The 20,091-nt window shown below is 36.4% G+C and overlaps 6 protein-coding genes and 5 non-coding genes across 15 annotated transcripts in view; 8 read left to right on the plus strand and 3 right to left on the minus strand.

Annotated features, from left to right (window-relative positions):
• Positions 1 to 2,064, minus strand: part of usp20 (ubiquitin specific peptidase 20) — a 31,620-nt gene extending 29,556 nt beyond the window's left edge. For all 3 annotated transcript variants that reach the window (XR_013206823.1, XM_077240563.1, XM_077240562.1), the window contains exons 1-3: positions 1,825 to 2,064; positions 746 to 844; positions 615 to 668 (exon numbers count right to left, since the gene is read on the minus strand). Coding sequence is in view for 2 of the 3 variants with exons in the window: in XM_077240563.1 (XP_077096678.1) it covers positions 615 to 668; positions 746 to 826 (135 nt within the window). In the remaining variant the exon portion in view is untranslated. The remainder of the gene's footprint in view (positions 1 to 614; positions 669 to 745; positions 845 to 1,824) is intronic.
• A 169-nt stretch (positions 2,065 to 2,233) lies between these two features.
• Positions 2,234 to 5,121, plus strand: cunh9orf78 (chromosome unknown C9orf78 homolog). The gene is made up of 9 exons (XM_077240565.1): positions 2,234 to 2,446; positions 2,656 to 2,715; positions 2,867 to 2,918; positions 3,071 to 3,141; positions 3,217 to 3,294; positions 3,407 to 3,604; positions 3,736 to 3,872; positions 4,490 to 4,591; positions 4,678 to 5,121. The coding sequence occupies exons 1-9, from the start codon at positions 2,367 to 2,369 to the stop codon at positions 4,770 to 4,772; spliced, it is 873 nt and encodes a 290-aa protein (XP_077096680.1). The 5' UTR covers positions 2,234 to 2,366; the 3' UTR covers positions 4,773 to 5,121.
• Positions 5,122 to 5,414: 293 nt separating this feature from the next.
• med22 (mediator complex subunit 22) lies at positions 5,415 to 10,069 on the minus strand. 3 transcript variants are annotated; one of them, XM_077240566.1, is made up of 6 exons: positions 9,861 to 10,069; positions 9,647 to 9,733; positions 8,884 to 9,058; positions 8,714 to 8,794; positions 7,791 to 7,999; positions 5,415 to 5,952 (listed from the first exon to the last, which is right to left on the minus strand). In XM_077240566.1, exons 3-6 carry the CDS (start codon positions 9,004 to 9,006, stop codon positions 5,781 to 5,783), a joined length of 585 nt encoding a protein of 194 aa, XP_077096681.1. In that variant the 5' UTR covers positions 9,007 to 9,058; positions 9,647 to 9,733; positions 9,861 to 10,069; the 3' UTR covers positions 5,415 to 5,780. The 3 variants fall into 3 exon arrangements, with proteins under 3 accessions (XP_077096681.1, XP_077096682.1, XP_077096683.1); XM_077240567.1 differs by lacking the exon at positions 9,861 to 10,069 and having other exon boundaries at positions 8,884 to 9,047; positions 9,647 to 9,719; XM_077240568.1 differs by lacking the exon at positions 5,415 to 5,952 and having other exon boundaries at positions 6,422 to 7,999.
• Positions 10,070 to 10,121: 52 nt separating this feature from the next.
• On the plus strand, positions 10,122 to 13,951 carry LOC143748561 (large ribosomal subunit protein eL8). The gene is made up of 7 exons (XM_077240569.1): positions 10,122 to 11,011; positions 11,243 to 11,392; positions 12,614 to 12,754; positions 12,930 to 13,009; positions 13,267 to 13,397; positions 13,608 to 13,677; positions 13,813 to 13,951. Exons 5-7 carry the CDS (start codon positions 13,300 to 13,302, stop codon positions 13,915 to 13,917), a joined length of 273 nt encoding a protein of 90 aa, XP_077096684.1. The 5' UTR covers positions 10,122 to 11,011; positions 11,243 to 11,392; positions 12,614 to 12,754; positions 12,930 to 13,009; positions 13,267 to 13,299; the 3' UTR covers positions 13,918 to 13,951.
• LOC143749288 (large ribosomal subunit protein eL8-like) lies at positions 10,628 to 13,084 on the plus strand. Its single transcript, XM_077241835.1, has 5 exons — positions 10,628 to 10,639; positions 10,891 to 11,011; positions 11,243 to 11,392; positions 12,614 to 12,754; positions 12,930 to 13,084. Exons 1-5 carry the CDS (start codon positions 10,628 to 10,630, stop codon positions 13,082 to 13,084), a joined length of 579 nt encoding a protein of 192 aa, XP_077097950.1.
• On the plus strand, positions 10,749 to 10,814 carry LOC143749317 (small nucleolar RNA SNORD36). Its single transcript, XR_013206912.1, has one exon. It is a non-coding gene; the product is annotated as a small nucleolar RNA SNORD36 (small nucleolar RNA).
• On the plus strand, positions 11,087 to 11,158 carry LOC143749319 (small nucleolar RNA SNORD24). The gene has a single exon (XR_013206913.1). It is a non-coding gene; the product is annotated as a small nucleolar RNA SNORD24 (small nucleolar RNA).
• LOC143749320 (small nucleolar RNA SNORD24) lies at positions 12,420 to 12,488 on the plus strand. Its single transcript, XR_013206914.1, has one exon. It is a non-coding gene; the product is annotated as a small nucleolar RNA SNORD24 (small nucleolar RNA).
• Positions 13,068 to 13,144, plus strand: LOC143749315 (small nucleolar RNA SNORD36). The gene has a single exon (XR_013206910.1). It is a non-coding gene; the product is annotated as a small nucleolar RNA SNORD36 (small nucleolar RNA).
• On the plus strand, positions 13,447 to 13,517 carry LOC143749316 (small nucleolar RNA SNORD36). The gene has a single exon (XR_013206911.1). It is a non-coding gene; the product is annotated as a small nucleolar RNA SNORD36 (small nucleolar RNA).
• A 3,598-nt stretch (positions 13,952 to 17,549) lies between the features above and the next one.
• Positions 17,550 to 20,090, minus strand: surf1 (SURF1 cytochrome c oxidase assembly factor). The gene is made up of 9 exons (XM_077240577.1): positions 19,933 to 20,090; positions 19,727 to 19,805; positions 19,059 to 19,186; positions 18,898 to 18,980; positions 18,609 to 18,800; positions 18,444 to 18,516; positions 18,110 to 18,272; positions 17,897 to 17,978; positions 17,550 to 17,686 (listed from the first exon to the last, which is right to left on the minus strand). The coding sequence occupies exons 1-9, from the start codon at positions 19,993 to 19,995 to the stop codon at positions 17,620 to 17,622; spliced, it is 930 nt and encodes a 309-aa protein (XP_077096692.1). The 5' UTR covers positions 19,996 to 20,090; the 3' UTR covers positions 17,550 to 17,619.
• Position 20,091: the final 1 nt, after the last annotated feature.

Genomic DNA, 20,091 nt, shown 5'->3' on the forward strand with positions numbered 1-20,091 from the left:
TTTTTGGACGGCATGCTTATGGGGCGGGCAGCTAGCGGATCGTTAGGAAAGATTAGACATTTATTTTTGGGCCTGAAATCACTGATACAACCTTTAATGTAATACAAACAGCCAATCAAAATAAGAGTTCCAGAGAAGGCCAGCTGCCAATAGCATGTGTTAACACAAAGGTTTGGAAAACTGATTTGTGTGCACAATCATTTTTTTTGTGCTTGAGTGTGGGATTTGTGATTTCTGCAAGTTTTCATTTTACGTGCGAGCTTTATCACAGTGCTCGCGCTGCTGTAATTCACTTCTGTGCAGTGTTCATGCACTTGCTCTGTTTTGTCCATCATTTAAAGCCATAATCAGAAAAGAGAAGAAATGTTGTTGCAAGAGGAAGGGAAGTTATTTTGATTAAAGATTATGAGGGCACATGAACTTAAAAAATAATGATCTGCCCGGATAAATAAGATACTGAAATATTCCATTAAAAATATGAACTGTGATTTTTGATTTCATGCTGATTTTAAAGAGATGTTCTGGGCCTAATCTTAAAGATTGCATTCAAAAAAAATGTCTACATGCTTAACGTCTATTGTGCTTGTATGATTGTTAGAGAAAAGGCTCCTTACCTGTAGACATGCCCAGAGGTTTGGTCCACCTACCCCACATGACTGACACGTGCCCTTGAGTAAAATAACAAAATACAATTCAATACACAGCACTTATAATACATTTAAGACTTAAATATCATCAAAAGTACCTTTGATTTCTGAATAAGTTCCTCCTTAGTTACTTCACCAATAAAGTCCAAGTGAGGACAAAGATCCCCGCTGTCAGTCATCTTGATTTTGACATCACTCTATTACAAAGCACAAAGAATGGGCAACTACTGATACAACTCTACACAACATCAATACAATTAACAGCTGTGAAGTTTTGGGGTTAAAGTACACCCCAAAAAAAGGAATGAAATTATCTATTTAGCCTCAAATTGTTCTTGACTTTTAAACAAAAAGAAATATTAAGTCAGTCACCATTCACATTTATTCTATGCACACACACACACACACACACACACACACACACACACGAAAAGATTCTGCCAAACATCTCAATATGTGCTCTACAGAAGAAAGAAAAATAAACAGGTTTGGAAAAATATGAGAGTGAGAAAACTTTGACAATTAAATTATTTGTCCCTTTAAGTATAACCTTCTAAAATAAACTTACACTCTCAATATCAGTGTGAAAGAGAAAATCTGCCATCATTGAATACATTATTTAAAATTATAATTATAGAAAAAAAAAGAAATAAAACTGATTCTGATTTCTAGCACATCTGCTTAATGTGAGATGGCAATGTGAGTCGGTGTCTGAAACTCTCAGGACTGAGGAGCCCAGCCCAAAACTGCTGTTTCATGCGCCTAGCACGACTGAATGATGAATTCATCGCACATCACCCTGATATCACCCCGTCCACTGTTACAATGGACAAATGCACAATAATACATTATACAAATAATCTGTAAATCTGCTGTTCGCAAGAAAAGTCAAACTGAAAAACAATTATGAACTAGATTCATCTTATTAGAAAAATAATCTCAAAACATACGGATACTTTCTGCGGCTTCGGTAATTATCTTATTCTTCAACACAATACAATTCCACAAAATGACATCGTCAACCACTCAAAAGCTGTTTTACAACACACGATCTTGCAGAATAAACAGGCCATATTTCCACTCGGGCTGCAAGACACTTTTCATACGCTCAGTCGAAATGACAATTTAACAGTGACACTTCGCTTTAACCAAAGGAAAGATAAAAACAGTTATTTACCTGTCAGACATAAACAAAAATGAAACTCATAGATGATCATTTTAGGCCAATCTGTGGTGTTTGTAAGTAACAGAGGTGGATAACAGTGCACTAAATAGCATCCATACTGAATATAGCAATAGTGTGCGTCACAGCTTTGACCAGAGCCAATGAATGCTTTCAGCTCTTTCATCTGATCAAAAAACTATTTTTTATTTACTTACACTATTAAAATGTACATACTACTTGTTTGGGCGGTTCATGTTTTTAATTATTTTGTTATTATTTATACCTCTTTTTTTTTTTCAATTCATAAAAGTAGCTGATCTTAAACCAGTCTCTTTATCGACCATAGTCGCTTTACTCCGTTAAACGGCTATATGGAAAACGGATGAGCTGATCTTAGATCAGCTGTTAATACAGTTATTGTGATGTCAGCGGAAGTTTCGGGAAATGTGGAGATAGAGGTCCGTCACTAAACACAGACCGCCGACGTTGCTTGCTTGCGTGTGAAGGGATAAAATAAACATTAAATATATAGATTTAAATAGTTATCTGAAACCATGCCACCGGGTAAGAATTTTAGAAGGAAGAAAGAGGATTCATCCGACGAGGAAGACGACGAGACAAAAGCCGTCGTCAGGTAGCAGTAGCAGCTAACGTTAACTTATGTTTATCACATTTAGGCCAAATAACGTTACACTAAATTTAGCCATAATAGATCAGCCGAACTACAGAAAAGCATTTATACACGTGTCAGTATTATTTAGATGTTACATGCAGATGCATTTTTATAAACAATATAAAATGTAAATATTTTTAAATGTTTTACATTTAAATTTGCTTTTCAAGGTCCAAACTGGATGAAGCCAGGGAGCTTCAAAGTCTACGAAAAAGGCAGCATGGAGTGAGGTTGGTCAGATGTCTAGTCAGTCTTAAACGTTTGCACAAGTCTTATTTTTGTACAGTGTTTAATTTCTAATTTATGGATTCAAAATCATTTTCAAGTATGCTCAATTATTTACGGAACAATACATGCTGCTTTTTCATTCTATTCCTCCAGCATTGCAACGTTACTTGTAGGCGAGAAGCTCCCTTTGGATGCTGAGCTTGAGGTAACGTTATGCTTTTTTTCTTTCTGATTTTAATCAAATTACATTTTGTAGTACAATGAAGGTCTTGTAGTGTTATAGTTTGTTTATCTAATAACTAATGAACCAATAATTTATGAACTAATAGAGGGGTCAAATAATGTTTTGTGCGTTAGGACGACCCATTTAAACTGAAGACTGGAGGTGTTGTTGACATGAAGAAAGTTAAAGACAGAAACCGAGACATGTAAGTGTTATGATATCATATTTGCTTTTCATTTAAAGTTGATGTTTTTTTTAATTAACTTTTCCTCTACTATAGGACAGCGGATGAAAACGACCTGAATCTTGGTACATCCTTTTCTGCAGAGACTAACAGACGAGATGAAGATGCAGACATGTAAGTTCCTATGTGTGTGGGCAAACCATCTGCATGATGGTCTTTCTTTATTGGTGTTTTTTCTTCAGCTTATGTTTTTATCTTCTCTCTTCTTGTATCTGATTTCATTCAGGATGAAGTACATTGAGACTGAATTAAAAAAAAAGAAAGGCATGGTGGAGGCAGAGGTGCAGAAGGTGAAGGTGAAGAATCCAGAGGACCTCCTGTACGAGCTTCCAGAGAGCATCCGTGTCAATTCTGCCAAAAAGACCGAAGAGATGTTGTCCAATCAGATGCTGAGTGGAATTCCAGAGGTGGATCTGGGGATAGAGTAAGTAAAGCCCAAAACTAATTCAGACATTTTCCATTGATCGCATCAGATATTTCCTCTGTAGTCTGGCTAATTAGAGCCACCTAGCTGGACTGCCAACTCCAAAACCCTCTTTTTCCAATCATTTTAAGTGCGAAGATAAAGAACATCATCAGCACAGAAGATGCCAAAGCAAAGCTGCTTGCTGAGCAGAGGAATAAGAAGAAAGACAACGGGACCTCTTTTGTTCCCACTAACATTGCTGTGAATTATGTCCAGCATAACCGCTGTAAGTGTACACACATTCTACCGTTCCTTCAAAAGTTTGGGGTCAGTAAGATTGTAATGTTTTTGAAGTCTCTTATGTTCACTAAATACTGTAAAACAGTACTGTGAAATATTATTACAATTTCGAATAACTCTTTTCTATTTTAATAATTTAAAATGTCATTTATTTCTGTGATTTTCAGCAGCAATTACTCCAGTCTTCAGTGTCACATGATCCTTCAGAAATCATTCTGTTGATTTGCTTCTCTAGAAACTTTTCTTATTAGAAATGTTGACAGCAGTTGTGCTACTATTTTTCCCCCCAGGATTCCTATATGATTAGAAATTACAAAACATTTTATTTTAAATATTTTTTGTAATGTGTATTTGTCCTTCAATAAATAATTATACAATTATTTCTTTACATAAACCAATTTACTATATGAGTAAAACTGTGTATTTTATATTCAGAGGTATTGTTTTGTCCATCACATCAAGATTCATTTCACAATTTTATGAATTACAGCCTCATCCATGCCTAATGTTTAAACATGTAGATTACTAACTAGGAATATTTGAAACATTTCCTGTCCTTCCCTAAAGGAGAAATGTTAAGTCATTTTCTGTTCTTCTCTCAAGTCTATCACGAGGATGTGAACGCTCCCCAGAGAAGAGCCCACAGAGAAGAGCCCAAAGCCAGGCCGCTACGAGTAGGAGACACTGAGAATCCGGCACCTGAGCGTAAGATCAGGACGAAAACCTATTTTGCTTAATTGACAGATTGAATCACTTTTAATGAATTTAGCTTTGTTTGTTCTTTTCTTCAGCCTCACCTCCCAACTTCCGCAAGAGACCGAATAATGAGAAGGCCACAGATGACTACCACTATGAAAAATTCAAGAAGATGAACCGACGATACTAATCCTCCACCTTCGTTGTAGTCAACTAGACGTACACTTTTTTTTCTTTCTGTAAATTGAGTGATGTAAATATTTTTTACCGTTAAAAATGTATCCATAGCTTACAATCATAAACATTTTACAATAAAACTTTCCCCAAACATTGATAGTTTTTGCAAACTTTTTAAAAGTAGGACATTTTGGTTTAATAGCTATGTACTGTGCAACATGTTAACATGTTTCAGTCCGAAGTGGAACAAATCAACAAAATTGCTTGATGACTATATTAATTAAACCTCATTTTTTATTATTAAAAGTTATTTTTATTCTACATTATTACCTAATGAAATAAAAGTAAAATTTTCATCCCTATTAGTTCTTGCTTGGATGTCTTGAAACAACCTAAAATGGAAAGGTCACCCTAAGGTATCACAGCAAAAAAAATGTATGTGTGTGGGTGTGTATGTGATTAAAATAATGACAAAGACAACACTTCCTTGGCTGTCATGAAGAGCATTACAGTGCACATGTACTTACATGTGACATAGTGACCTTGTATTTTGTTACTTAAATTGAGGAGCAAGATTTACTTTGAATGTATGCAGCATGTTTACAAAGAAGTCTTATTTTCTATTAACATAGAAAACACAATTTCCTTAAACAAGTTTAATTACAGATATTTTTTATTCTACTTTTTTTTTCAGAACAATGATGAAAATAATGTATAGAATAGTTATATTATTACTCAAACTAGAGGCATTAAATGTAACCAATAAACAGACAGAAAGAAAAACACTTTATTATACCACTGTTACCAAGAACTAAGTTACCTAGCTACAATACTGAAATACTATTTATACGAAATGTTCTCTGTATTAATTCAGTGTCATTTTTGTAGGAAAAATTCTCATCAATTCAAGTAGTTCTCTAGATTTGCAGTCTATAGCTGGAGGTTTTAAATGGGGCTTATTTAGATGGCAAGTTTCTTGGCTGTGTAATCTAACTGGTCCATGAAGGAAGCCGCCAGTATTTCACGACTGCTCACTAGCGCTGCTGCCGTGCATGGACTCCTGGGTCCCCAAATGGTCTGAATCCTCTGGGTGGGCATGTGAAAGGTCAGAGGTCGTCTCGGGGGACCCCCAACTGTCCCGCCGATGAAAGGCCTCACAAAGTGGCAACTCAACACCATCCCACTGTCCACAGCTAGAAATGTTATACACACACGTTACACACAAGCACACAAACTGACATTTCTACTGTCCACTTCTGCCTAAAAACACACTCGGCAAACAATTAGGAGTATATATGAATAATGAACATTCGTAAAGGACACATACAAACTCACAAAACATGAAAGAACTGGGAAAGGAAGCCCAAGCAGGGAAAGGAAGTTGTGAAAAGCATTATTCAGGATTGCCACTAACTTATTGATTGGAAACGTGTGGTCACATGATGTCCTTTGAGTTTTGGTCTGTCAGATCACATTACTCTTCTGTTTGCTGTGTTTCTGTGCATTGAACAGATGTGTGTAGAGTTTAATAATAGAATTGCTTAATAGATGAAAAGCGAAAGGCTGTAAGCAGCAGAGAATTTAGACTATAAATTCAACAGACAGAGGCAGAACATAAATTCCAAATCGGAGACGAGCAAATAATAGATCGGACACTAAATGTGCTCTCGTTTCTATCTGGTTTATTTATGGAATTTGAAATAGTTTGTGGAAAAACTGACAAATAATCTGATACATTTTAAACAGGCACTTATGTGACCAACACTGTTTCTACTAAATACGTCACCACAAAGAAACATAGTATAGTGCGATTTTAAACCACTGAGCAAAACAAATGCTTTTTAAAATTATAAATATTACATTTTGAAAATGACATATGCCACTGAAAGATAAAATATTTTGCCAGTTGCACAATATTCAATTAATTTAACAGAAAAAGAAAAAAAATGCCATTTATGAATTTTCAGGGGGAAAAGTGTTTCTTGATCTTAACAATTTTCTACCAGTAAGCAAATTAATATGATTCCATAAAAGTAATTTATACACTACTTACAGCACCCTATATTCTTTCTTAAAAATTCTAAAGAATTTTGAAGCTCATCCAACATTGTGTCCAATCAAATGACATTAAAATTAAAAACTATTTCAATTATGAAATTATTTCCATTATAACCCAAAGAAATGTCTTCACATATAAATATTAATGGTTACAATGTTGTGCTTCAAAGACAGCTTAAATGTATCTAAAATCTTTAAATAGCAATAAAGATCCAGATTTATACTAATCTCTATAAAATAATTAATCTGACCAGCACCATTAATAAACGTAAATACACATCCTGATTCCTGATTGCAAAATGAAGTAAATCTTCTAAAACACAATTGATTAAGGCACCCGGAGGGAAAATATTTACATGCACTTATATATGTATAACAGAAGGGTTTTCTTGTACAAAACCAATTATATAGAAAGTGCTTTATAATGTCTTTGGTGTGACTGCAATATGGATGGATATGACAATATGGATATATGGATTTTGCTATATTAGAAGCATAGCAGAAACAGATATGATGATGTCTGGCTTGTTATAAACATGACAAGTGGAATAAAACCCAAGGGTCTACACTCTACAGTATCTAAATTGGTAGTGAGTCTTACTACACGACTGAGCTGTGTCAGAGGAGAATACACTCTTTCATTAGCTATAGGCTTACCTGCAAGAACGAACACTGTTATTAAGGCACAATGGTATGATATGAATGTTTGTATGTTTATAGAGGACCAAACTAGCAAGATGTAATAAAACAAATACGGCAAACCAACAGGGTTAGCGCATATTTTAAAATGATCAACGGTTGGAGCCAATAATTGGTTGTGCAAGTAAGTTAAAAATATCTTTATAGACATATTAATGCCTGGCTCCATAAATCACCCTGTGTTATGTTCTTATGATGTACATAAGCATCACGTTTGTAAGCAATTGAAGGCAGAGGTAACTGAACACGTTTGGGATCACTGGTCTATTTGTACCTGGAGGAGTAATATTCTTCCTCGAGCTCATACAGGTCGATGGCAATCTCATCACGCAGGGAGATGAGCTTCTTGTCGCACTCTTCCTGCAGCGTGCGCAGCTGCTGGTTGCGGAGACTGATGGCCTCATTGACAGAGGGAAAGTCATTTAGGATGAGGAACTGCTTCAGGTCCGAGACAAGCTTCATGAGAGACTCTCCTGCACGTACCTAAAACAAACACATTGAAGGTAAAGTACACACAAAAAGGAAAATTCTGTTTTCAATTACTCACCCACATGTTACCACAAACCCATGAAACTTTCATTCATCTTCAGAACACAAATGAAGATATTTTTAATGGAATCTGAGAGATTTCTCTCGCTCCATTTAAAGTCTAGTCGCTTCAAAATGTAAAGGGATTGTAAAATAAATCCATATGAATCGAGCGGTTCAATCCAAATTCTTCTGAAGAGACATGGTCGCTATATATGACGAACAAGTTTAACTTAGGCTTTTATTCACATATAAACATTGATCAGCGAATGCACCAATGAACCAATGAGTTTCATTCTCGCATCACGGCAGCACGTTTGAGCACCAATGAGGTTTGTTCTCGCGTGTGACGCAAGTACAACTGAGTTTCTGTTTACCATTATGTGAGTGCCCTATGTATATATCTGCTGATCAATGTTTTACAATCTTTTTATGAATGTTTTGAAACGTCAAAGTTTTGGGCAATTATACTTTCAATGGAGGGACAGAAATCTCACAGATTTTTTTTTTTTTTAAATCCTTATGTGTTTGAAGATGAAGGAAAATCTTATGGATTTTGAATGACGCAAGCGTGAGTAATTGATGACCGAATTTTCATTTTGGGGTAAACTATCCTTTTAAATGTGTTAACTGGTATATGAGGTGTCTGTTCATCACTGTACATCTTACAATGTTGGCGGCTCGCACATGCATTTCATAGTGGTCCTGCTCAGCTTGTGTCGCCCTGAAAACCTGAGTCTCGTCTTCCACCTGATCGATGAGATAACCAGATTATTGTTTTGGAGCTAAATCATGTCAATATGAATGTCATCCAACACAATGCATGCATGCTAACATACCTTGGCAGTTTTGATTATTTCTGTAAAATTGTCTAGAATTGACCTGATGTCATCTTTAAGTCTCTTGTTGTAGTTCTGCAGTAGAGTCTCTTTGCTTTGCGGGAGGACTCTCTGTGAGGTCATCTCTGCACTTTTCGGTCGGTCACTCTCTACTTAGTGAGGATCTGAAACAAAACTGTATTAGAATTGCAATTAATTTTCACACAAACCGCTAAGCAGCACATATAATAAACAGCCATTATTTATGAAATTGTGCTCTCAAAAATTATGAAAAAAAAGAAAGTATGTTCTAATTTTTAGCCCTTAAAATACTGGTTATTACATGTTTAATATTGTTTATACTGTATAGCTTAGTAGTTAGTAAATTACCCTATGTTGTCAGTTTTTACATTTCATACTGTACACTTGTAAATCCTTAACGTTCTTATCTGCATAATTAAGAGATAAATTGGACAAATAGCATTATGTGCTCGTGATGGCGACGCAACTTCATTTAATAATAGATCGTCCATCTGTGAAAATGTCTATTCTGAAACACATAAAAGTGGAACCAAGAGTACTGTCTCTATTCTTCAACACAGTTAACGTTAACGTTAGATGAATGCATTTGCGAATGTCTCCATTCGAGATTTATTTTATTTCATTCAGACGCTGTAACTTAACAGCGCGTGAATATTTCTGCGACTGTACATCAAGCATTAATAATTAATGAGTTAAGAACAGTGTAGGTACGATAGCTTAAATATATAAAATCGCTACTTACACATGCAAGCATTCTTCCAATATCGCTTCTTGTTCTTTTGATATTCTCTGGTGGTTGGCAAACCATCGTAGGTGCATATTCCGCCACCTAATGGGATGGAGTGTGAGGCATTGATAAAATAATAATATTAAACTAATTAAAAGGGATAAAAAATCTACCTATATTCTATTATATAACTTTGTTATTTTCAGGAAACTTATAATAGCTTTATTACCTTTATAAGAACTGTTTAGCACATTCTGTAATGTCAGGGAATTTTAATTCCTCTTTTAACTGGAGTCTTTCACTTTCATACGCCCTACAGTTAATCAGCACATGCTCTATTGTTTCTGGAAGTCTACAATGATTACACTGACCAGATTCATGTTTGTCTAATATCGCTTCAAATAAACATGAGCTTTTGTTCTGTCGCGTACAGATGATGTCATTACCAATTGTCGCGGTAGTTATATTTCCCACAATCCTCTTCTTCTTCCTTTCCGTCTGAACCAACATGGTGAGTGTTGGATGGTTTTGACTTGGTAGCATTCACTTCTTAAAATCCTTAAGCATCCTGTTTTGTAGAATGTTGTAGGACTCATAGTAAATCGGTTATGGAAAATAAAGCACCAGCGCTTGCTCTCTGTACGAGAATTGTGATCATTTTAAGTGTAGATGAAGAATTATGTGTACTTCTATGAGGTCTAGTGTCCGCTTTATGTCAGCAGTGACGACTCGAGATTTGGAGCCTTTAGATCCTAAGCATTTAGTTGTCCGTAGTTTTAAAACGGACTCACTATTATAATATTTTAATAACATGTTTATTACTACGAGTATCTCGATAATGGACTATAACTAGAATGCTAACATATTAGCGTATTGATTTGTAGGCCAAAAATGAATCGGATCGGCCCGGTGGTGTTTCTTAAACACATGCGTTGTTGTAGTCTACAGTATTACATGCCCGTTTGTTAATTAATTTGCCAATTATGATAAATGAAAATGCAGTGTTGGGTAAGCATATATATCTGCAATGCTAGAGTGTTTGAGCAATTACGTTACAACAAATGTTAAACAATAAGTTGGTGTATCTTGACAATGTTGGGTGTTTTTTTTTTTGCTTTTGCAGTGATGACTTGAATTTCTTCACCTGAACATTGTGTAGAACTCAACTTTTAAACTGAGCAAGAGTTGTAAAATGTGGTTTCTATTGAATTGTCTGCTCATTGTGGACTCAAGTTTAGTAATGTTGTGTCTCTCCATAGCCTAAGGGGAAAAAGGCAAAGGGGAAGAAGGTGGCACCAGCCCCTTCAGTGGCCAAGAAGCATGAGGCCAAGAAAGTCGTGAACCCTCTGTTTGAGAAGAGGCCGAAGAACTTTGGCATTGGTGAGTAACCACTTGGACCATTGATGAGATTTGAGTCAACACACAGTCGTTTGCAGTGTGTGACGGTCAAATAAGTGCAGATGATGTAACGAATATTTGCTATCTTAACAGTAATGCTGACAATCTTCCACCAAGATCGCTGATGCACACATGCCTGGAAATCAATTGATAGTTAAAAAATTTTTTTTTTGCCATTTATTGCAAATGAAAGTCATGTGCTTTAATCTTAAGGTCAGGACATCCAGCCGAAGCGTGATCTGACCCGATTTGTGAAATGGCCACGTTACGTCAGGCTACAGCGGCAGCGGGCTATTCTCTACAAGCGTCTGAAGGTTCCCCCCGCGATCAACCAGTTCACCCAGGCTCTGGACCGCCAGACCGGTGAGTCTCTTTTGACATTCTGATGCTGTCTGTACAACAATGCATGTAGAGGCCGATGACGGTGAATTTTGCCGATACAAAAACTAAAAATAGAAAATGTGCTGGTAAGAGTATAGTTTTTAATCTGTAATGTGAATAAACTTCTGCTGAATGTAGAAGTGCTTTACTAGAAAATTAACAATGAATTAATCCTGATAATATAAAGAATTCACAATATAATTAAAGGGATAGTTCACCCAAAAATTTAAATTCTGTAATTTATTTGCCCTCATGTCGTTCCAAACCTGTAAGATTTGTTTCTTTGGAACCCAAATGAAGATCTTAATGAAATCTGAGAGATTTGTTCCTCCATTGACAGTCTATGCAACGAGCACTTTCAAGCCCCAGAAAGGTAGTAAAGACATGATTAAATTAATCCATGTGCCTCCATTGGTTTAACCTCAATTTTATGAAGAAATGTGAGTCCTTTAGTTTGTGCAAAAAAGCACAATTCACTACTTTTACAAAATATTCATCTCCGACACGTTCACAAGAGCAACACGTGTGTTTATGTGAACACATGTTTGAGATTAATATTTTGTAAATAAAGTGGTGTGAAAAAGTTTGGTGCAAACAGCACTTGCTTCGCTTTATCAAATTGAGGACAGACCACTGAAGGCTCTAGACTTACGACTTTGATGTCTTTTTAGCCTTTCTGGGACTGTAAAGTAGTTGTATAGACTGTCAATGGAGGGACAGAGCGATCTCAGATTTCATTAAAAAGATTTTAATTTGTGTTCTGAAGATGGGCGAAAGTCTTGCGGGTTTGGAACGACATGAGGGTGAGTAAATAATGACTCTTGTTTTTTGGATGAACTATCCGGTTTAATGTAATTTTCAAGTCTCATCGTATATCTTGGAGGGAATTAAACTATTGTTTGTTGTGTTTTTACAGGGAACCAATAGTTCCGCCAGTTAAGCAGTAAAAACCTTGATCGGCCTCTAAATGTTTTATATTAGACGTGTGGCATTTGAATTTTTGTGGGTGTGCAGATGATGTGAAGAATATTTGCTATCTGAAAAATTGATGACAGTTCCCACCAAGATCACTGATGCACTGTTGTATGTTGTACTGCATACGTGCATACTGTTGTATGTATTGTAAGAATTTTGATTGCTGAAAAACTAATGGGTTTTACATTTACACTTAAATAAAACTGTTTAAATTTTAACTTTCTGTAGCTACCCAGCTGTTCAAGCTGGCCCACAAGTACAGGCCGGAGACCAAGCAGGAGAAGAAACTGAGACTGCTTGCTCGTGCTGAACAGAAGGCTGCTGGAAAGGGAGACGTGCCCACTAAGAGGCCACCAGTTCTCCGTGCAGGTAGGTCTTTTTTTAAAGTATCTTTTCCATCAAGACGCTGAAAGGTACAATCTTTTCCCGAGTTGTGAGTTACTCATTTGTGCATAGAATCCATCAGTTCTCAACCTTTTTGACTTCAAGGCCTCCCTTTGTCTAGTGCTAGATATACACCTTTTCTTGTCTCGTTATTTCTCAGGTGTGAACACAGTGACCACATTAGTGGAGAGCAAGAAGGCACAGCTGGTCGTTATTGCGCACGATGTGGATCCCATTGAGGTGTTTCTCTTTTCTTTTTGTACAGAATGGGCATCTTGTCATAAATTGGTGTGGTTGTTTGCAATGATGTCTTGAATTTCTTCACCTGAATTCAAAATGAAGATTAAAAATACGAGCTTTTTAACCCTGAGCAACAACCACAACGTCTCTCAGGAGCGTTTTTGTAACAATTCTTTATAGAATTGTTTTGGCTTCTGGTTTGATTTGTATGTGAGGTTAGTTGTCGATTCTTAATTGGTTTAATTTGTCATCTGTAGCTGGTGGTGTTCTTGCCTGCTCTGTGCCGTAAGATGGGTGTCCCATACTGCATTGTCAAGGGCAAGGCCAGACTGGGCAGACTTGTCCACAGAAAGACCTGCACTTCTGTTGCCTTCACACAGACCAACCCGTGAGTGACGCACACATTCATGTTTCACTTTCTTGTGCTGCACATCCTATGGCAATGATGTCTGAATTTCTTCAACTGAACAACCATGTGGTTTCAAAGAGCTTTTTAACCCTGAGCAAAATGATTTGCAGTTTCACACTAATTTGGGCATTATGGACAAGACCTTTTGTGGTTAATGTTTTGTTTTTGTCCTTCCCTCCCACACTTTAGTGAAGACAAAGCAGCTCTTGCTAAACTGGTGGAAGCTATCAAGACCAACTACAATGACCGATATGAGGAGGTCAGTTTGTTTCCTACTGTGGTTGCAATTGCTGGAACTGATACAATACACTTTTATTATTTTCAACTAATTTATTTAACTTTGTAGAACCAAATTTCTGAATCTAATTCTTTCTCCCGTTTCAATTCTCTTCAGATCCGTCGTCACTGGGGAGGCAATGTCCTGGGTTCCAAGTCAACTGCTCGCATTGCTAAAATCGAGAAGGCAAAGGCCAAGGAGCTAGCTACTAAACTGGGTTGAGTTCTTGTTTAATAAATAAAAATGCTCACAAGTATCTTGAGTTTGACTAGTTCTTTTTAAACTTTCAATATTTAGTTTTTTACATATTAGTCAATACATTCAACTGAATGATTTAAGGTACTATTTATACACATTTTTATAACCTTTATACAAATCTCTAAAAAAAAAATTATTTAAATTAAACCACCTTATAGAGCTGGATTTCAACCATAGACGGTAAAAAATGGTTTTCAACATTTTCAAGGGCATCCCATTAATGTCCATAATTAAATAAAAAACGAACAGTCCCTAACTTAAGGTTATTTACATTTATGAAAAATTCACAAAAATAGATTCATATTGTATATGTAATATACTATCCAAAACACATTTTACTCACAGCTGCAAGAAAATCAAGCCATAAATCTAAACGCGTTTCAAATTGGAGTTTGACATTTCAAAGAATGAGCTTACAGGAAGATCGTTCACGCAGTACCAAAAGCTTCCACTAGATGAAATTATATTCCCATTCATTTCCAATGCAGGAGTACTAGTGACTTAATCAGAATAACCTTTTTGAATCATGTCCATGATTTGTGTTCGCATAACCTTTATCAAGTTTTGTTCCTTTTCTGATAAAGTAAAAATTCAGTCAAATGACCAAAGAGCACCAGAGGGTTAAGGGGCCACCGGAGGAGTTTTGAGATCTGTAGTCAAAAAAGACTTGACCCTCCCTTCGCCAGTAATACATTTTTCTATGACCCTCCAAAATGATTGTGAAAAAAGGCATGACATCTTTGCGCTTGACAAAGATGTTCAGATAGCCATTGTTTTTTTACAACCATGACAAACGACTAAACTCCTGCTTTCTCATCTTACTAAGGCTGTAACAATAGACCAAACCTACAATTCAGTTCGTATCATTTATTTTATTTTAGAGAAAAAAAAAATGTTTTCGGTGCTGATGCAGTGGTGACGCGTTCATGTAACAAGGGTGGTGCTCCCAATAAAGTATCTTAAAGCTGCCACAAAGAACCGGCACACGTAATGATTATGAATGTCAAATATAGCAAGGAGAGATTTGAATTGTTTATTAATAAACAAGGTTTTTCTGTGTAAAGCCTGTTTTATGCTTCTGCGTCGAATCGACAGCGTACCCCCGCAAACCCCTCCGCCGTAGCTCGACGTCCACCTCCAAAAAATTTTAACTACGCGTCGAGGCGACGCAGACCACAAGGGCTGTGATTGGTCAGATGCACCGCGATGCAACTCAACCTGGCGCAGAACCATAACACGGCCACGACGCCGTAGTGGAGACGCAGAAGCATAATGAGGCCTTCAGTGTGTCGGCTTCAAGATGAAGTTGACGATGCTGACTCGCGATCTTCACAGTAACGTGCCACAGAGAAATGCAGATTTCATACGGATAGGCCTACATAAGCAGAGAAGTCTTTTTCGTTTTTAAATGTTCTGCTTAAAAGTAGACATCAAGCTTTCTATATATTTCTCAAGTCTGTGAGGCAAGTAGGATAGCCTACATTAAACCCTGAGTTTCGGTTCATTTATGAGACGAGAGTCCAGTTCACGCGCCGGCGACTCCGTGTCATGATGATCTATTTTCTACTATATTTACTTCTTTATTAAATTCAGGCAATTAGTTGATTAAACATTTATTAAAATTAAGATACAATTAATAAAATGGAAATTTACTTTAAACAAAGGCTTTGTGCTTTCTGAAGTCGCTTTCAGAGCGGCCATTTCCGTAACGTAGAACTGTCACGTCCGTAACATTGTTTATTTCCTCAAATGCCAACACGAAAAATAAAATAAAAAATAATTTATGTTCTGTGGAGGCCGACCCTTCTTCATCCGGTTATTAGCCTACTTTTGTTTTGCGCAGTGTAGCCTAATTCGTAGAATTATTCAAATATATTTTGCCATCTAAAAGTTATAAGATTTGTTGTCACGTCACGTGTATTTAGTTCATATTAAATATAAAACTCATGTGTAGACTGATACTTTTCTAATGTCTTGACTCCTTTAATAAGGGTGTATGGATATATAACAGACGTTTCAGTATTGAATGCATTTTCTTATCATTTATATTTCAAGTTTTGACTGCAAATGTCACGTCCATAACGCTGGAATTGCCCATTTTTAAAGAATTTATTAATATGATTTAAAGAATCAGACACCGGATTATCAGCAAACTGCCAGAGAACTGCTAGCTGGCTACTCAAAATAAACTAGCAATATATTCAGTCAGCATATTTGTATTTGATCTGTGTGAATTACAGAAATATAAGACTTGCTAGACCTACATTTAGCTACCAAGCAACCTTTCAACAAGGATAGATTGATTTTATTTTTGTGACTTGTGCATATCTTGATGAGAAATGATGCAGAGTAGGATGAGTGTGTGTGTTGTAGTAGTAAAGAGAGAGAATGGGAGAAGGAAGTGTGTGAGGTGGACCTGGTCACCACAGACCCAAATCTTTTCAGCTGTTGCTACTGTCATATGCTGCACTGTCTCTTCATGTGGCACATTATGTTTGGCACATTGTAGCCTATGGGTCGCTATATATCATAACAAGGTAATACAATGTGTAATAAAGTGATGATTGATTAACAGTAATGTAAATGCTAAATGTCGTAATACCTGTTGATACTACAACAAAACAAAGTATATGCTCTTAACCTTGCAGTTTTTCCACATTTCATGTAATACTCAATTTCTCCATTTCTTTGCACAAAACTCTCCAGAAAGTGCTATTTAATGGTTTATTTTTCAAAAAAAAAAAAAAAATCCTGGGTGGGGCATGCCCCCGGACCCCCCTAGGGGGAGCACCCCTACATAATAAATTCCAATTTAACCCCTGGTCAGACCCATCTTATAGCGATGGGGGACCGAGACCGAGAGAGACACATAAAGCTACATGGAAAAAATAGTTGAAAACAAAAGTTGGGTGACCCTCGTCCTAGACTAAAAAATGTTGAATGACCCTCCCCTCAACAAAGAATAAAAAGACATGACCCTCCCCTATTTTCCTCCAGTGGCCCTAAAAGACTGTATACACTTAAGTCTGTGCTGCAAAGCATTTAAAATTTATGAAATTGTAAGTTGGAAATTTCATGTTCAGATCTATGCTCAGTGAATAAATGGATTAGAACTGCTGCATAAATATAATTTTGTACAGTAAAATCCCCTGAAAATACAAAACAGTACATTTCAATAAGATAAACATTTTTGACTGCCACATGAAAAGCACCAATGTCCTTATTGGCTCAAATATCATTGTTCGACTTGAAGCAGTGCTGTACAGTCCAAACGGTGTATGACATCAAATTACCACAAGAGCGGTTGCATACCCATTTACTCCAGAATTCCTGCTGGAAACACTACTTGTTTCAAACTTAACCAAAACTAAGAGTTTTGTTTTGATAAGATATATTTAGTGATTCATACGGTTTTTCATAAAAATTATGGCAGTTTACAGAATTTTGTGTTATCCTTTGAAGTTTACTGAGGCCCCCTGGTTGAGAACCACTGCTTTAGAGGATAATTCCCTTTTATAACATTTGTATCATAGAATGAAGTTTTTAACTAATTCATTATTTTATCAGCCAACAGATCCACATCTTTATTAACAGTATTGGTTCAACATTGAAAGAGCTTTATTATTCTACAGTGAATATTCCACAAGGGCAAAGTGCTGCCATTTTTTATAAAGCAATACGCTTGATGAATTTTGCATACCACATGTAGGAGGTGGCAGCACACAGTCCATACCTAAAAAAAAAGCAATAAATAAATATTCAGTTTTTAACAATAAAAACAGTTCACCTCAATCACATAGTTTTAAAGCAATTTTGTTTCTTTTTCAATTCAAGAATAAATGCATGAGGACTTAAATAAAAATAACTGTCCATTTAGCAATCCAGACAAGTAAGGCATGTTTTGAGGCATGACAGTGAATGAGTAAAAGTGTGTTTAACAAACCATGTGATGACATATTGCATGTGTTCATTTCTCAAGGCCACTCTTGTCTGCCCTCCTATTGGCCCACCAGGTATTGTGCTGTCTGAATGAAGGAACAGAAAAAGATTTTAACTGACTCACATTCATAACATTTGATGTGATCACTGGGCAAAACGTTTTATGGGTTTATACTAAATATTCACCAAAAGTTAGTATATTAAGAGCAGCTCTAACCAAACACAGCATCAATGAAGATCTCCTCAGCACCAGTGACATTCGCCATGGCCTCCAGATCCCGATAGTGCCAACTATTTGCCTTCACATTGTTTTGAGGGACAAATGGTTTCCGCTGCTCGGTTAAACGCACCACGCCAACAAGATCCACATCCTCAGTCACCTTTTAGAAAACATAAACAACCTCAAAAATTATTTAACATGTAGAAAGATTAAGATAATGTAATTTAAAAAAATCTAGAGTCTCAGAGAAAAAAATGAATACAGTAAGACCCTGATGTGAGATGATAATGTTTATGCATGGATTTGATCGAGATCAAAAAGACATTATTACCTGTCCCTTCATCCTGGTTTCTGGTCTGATCTTAGCTTTGGGTACATAACCTCTGTTCACCAAGATAGTGATCCTAAAAATTGATCCAGAAAGTTTTTACGCCCATATTAGAGTGCAAGGCAGGTGTACATAATTCAGTGGAATCTAAATAGATTGTGTTTTTACCCCAGATCAGTGCAGTAGAATGGAGTAATGACATTAGCTCCGCTCTCAGCGTTGGAGGAAATCCTGCCTGCCTCACGGGTCTCTCTCTCAGGGTCCACAGGGGAGCGGGGCAGGACATACAGCTCTTTTGAGTGATCAAAACGCCCACGTACCTTCACTCGCCTGTACTCCAGCTGTTTTATTTCCATAGAACTGTCACACACAGATTACATTACCACTTCATCACAACGTCTAAGTTTAATAACACTGGAGAGTATGGCTCTCAGATGTGGAGAAGGCACAGACTCACTCTATGGGCAGTGGGATAGGCTCTGAAGTCGTCAGGCTCTGAAGATCACGGATCAGCTCCAGCTTCCACTCTCTGCGTTTTAACTACAAAATCAAAAGCTAATTGCAGTTTTAGTTATGATTTTTATTTTTTACAGATAAACACCACCCTCATGAATGTACCTGCCATGTTCCAAGACAAAAGGTGGTGGCAGGTATTAACAAGAGTAACCACTTCAGGAAGGAGTCTTCTCCTTTCTCCGTTCCCGCAACAGTGGAACTTAAGCGCTGACTAAACCTGGATAGGTAACCTATGAATAAAAAACAGTTTAAAAATCATAACATTTGTTCAAGCATAATGCCTGAAAGAAAGACAGCTATATTTAAGTCTTTAGCCTATTAGAAACTCACTCTAACTGTTAACCTTTTTTATTTTACACTACCATTCAAAACATTTAAGGTTCAACAGAAATTAATAATTTTATTAAGCAAGGATGCATTAAATTGATCAAAAGTGACAAAATATGCTTTTACATTGTTTTAAAAATATATATTTCAAATAAATGTTGTCATTTCAGTTTCCACCAACAGCACAGCGGTTTTTTAATCATTATTAATAAGAAATGTTTCTTGAGCTGCAAATCAGCATATTAGAATGATTTCTTAAGGGTCATGTGACTCAAAGACTGGAGTAATGATGCTATATTTTAAAATAAATTAAAATAGAAAACAGATATTTAAAACTTAAAAAAACATTCAAAATCTTACCGAACACAAAGTAATGAATGGTAATGTTAGTCAATCTATTGAGAATTAAGAATTTAGTAAATGAGTAACGTAAAGAGAATTACACCGAAGCACTGGGGCATCCTGCCGCCTGAATAAACCCTGTCGCGTCACAAACAGGGTCCTCTTGGGTGAGATGAGAATCTGAAAAAAGAACAAATGAACTACACTTTAACTGTCAAGAATAAATTACAAACATTTTGATAGTAAATAAACATTATTTTAATTGAAATCTGCTTTATGAGGTGGAAGAAAATGAAAATTAACTTACACTTCCTTGAATGATCTTAAATGTATTATGAGAGAACATCAGCATTAATCTGAAACTGCTCATGATAGCTGGGCTTGTTGTAACCTAAACAGCAACTATCAGGTCGACTACATAACATGGCTTGTGCTTTCAGGGGAATGCTTTCAATGTAACCATTTC

The sequence above is a fragment of the Siphateles boraxobius genome, unplaced genomic scaffold (genome assembly GCF_051911475.1).
Source record: "Siphateles boraxobius isolate OS27281-9 unplaced genomic scaffold, OSU_SipBor_1 24, whole genome shotgun sequence".
Taxonomy (NCBI): domain Eukaryota; kingdom Metazoa; phylum Chordata; class Actinopteri; order Cypriniformes; family Leuciscidae; genus Siphateles; species Siphateles boraxobius.

Bases quoted from the DNA above. Each gene is read 5' to 3' on its own strand.
- cunh9orf78 (XM_077240565.1), top strand. From the start codon at position 2,367: ATGCCACCGGGTAAGAATTTTAGAAGGAAGAAAGAGGATTCATCCGAC. The intron at 3,142-3,216 runs GTAAGTGTTATG...CCTCTACTATAG, and splicing joins AAAGACAGAAACCGAGACAT to GACAGCGGATGAAAACGACC. The intron at 3,873-4,489 runs GTAAGTGTACAC...TCTTCTCTCAAG, and splicing joins TTATGTCCAGCATAACCGCT to TCTATCACGAGGATGTGAAC.
- med22 (XM_077240566.1), bottom strand. From the start codon at position 9,006: ATGACCTCACAGAGAGTCCTCCCGCAAAGCAAAGAGACTCTACTGCAG. The intron at 8,000-8,713 runs GTAAGATGTACA...TGTTTGTTTTAG, and splicing joins ATGTGCGAGCCGCCAACATT to GTACGTGCAGGAGAGTCTCT. The intron at 5,953-7,790 runs GTACAAATAGAC...TAACATTTCTAG, and splicing joins GAAGAATATTACTCCTCCAG to CTGTGGACAGTGGGATGGTG.
- LOC143749288 (XM_077241835.1), top strand. The intron at 11,012-11,242 runs GTGAGTAACCAC...TTTAATCTTAAG, and splicing joins GCCGAAGAACTTTGGCATTG to GTCAGGACATCCAGCCGAAG. The intron at 11,393-12,613 runs GTGAGTCTCTTT...AACTTTCTGTAG, and splicing joins GGCTCTGGACCGCCAGACCG to CTACCCAGCTGTTCAAGCTG.
- LOC143748561 (XM_077240569.1), top strand. From the start codon at position 13,300: ATGGGTGTCCCATACTGCATTGTCAAGGGCAAGGCCAGACTGGGCAGA. The intron at 13,398-13,607 runs GTGAGTGACGCA...CCCACACTTTAG, and splicing joins GCCTTCACACAGACCAACCC to TGAAGACAAAGCAGCTCTTG. The intron at 13,678-13,812 runs GTCAGTTTGTTT...AATTCTCTTCAG, and splicing joins ACAATGACCGATATGAGGAG to ATCCGTCGTCACTGGGGAGG.
- surf1 (XM_077240577.1), bottom strand. From the start codon at position 19,995: ATGAGCAGTTTCAGATTAATGCTGATGTTCTCTCATAATACATTTAAG. The intron at 18,273-18,443 runs GTAATAATGTCT...GTTTTCTAAAAG, and splicing joins AAACCAGGATGAAGGGACAG to GTGACTGAGGATGTGGATCT. The intron at 17,687-17,896 runs GTTTGTTAAACA...CTTTTTTTTTAG, and splicing joins ATGCAATATGTCATCACATG to GTATGGACTGTGTGCTGCCA.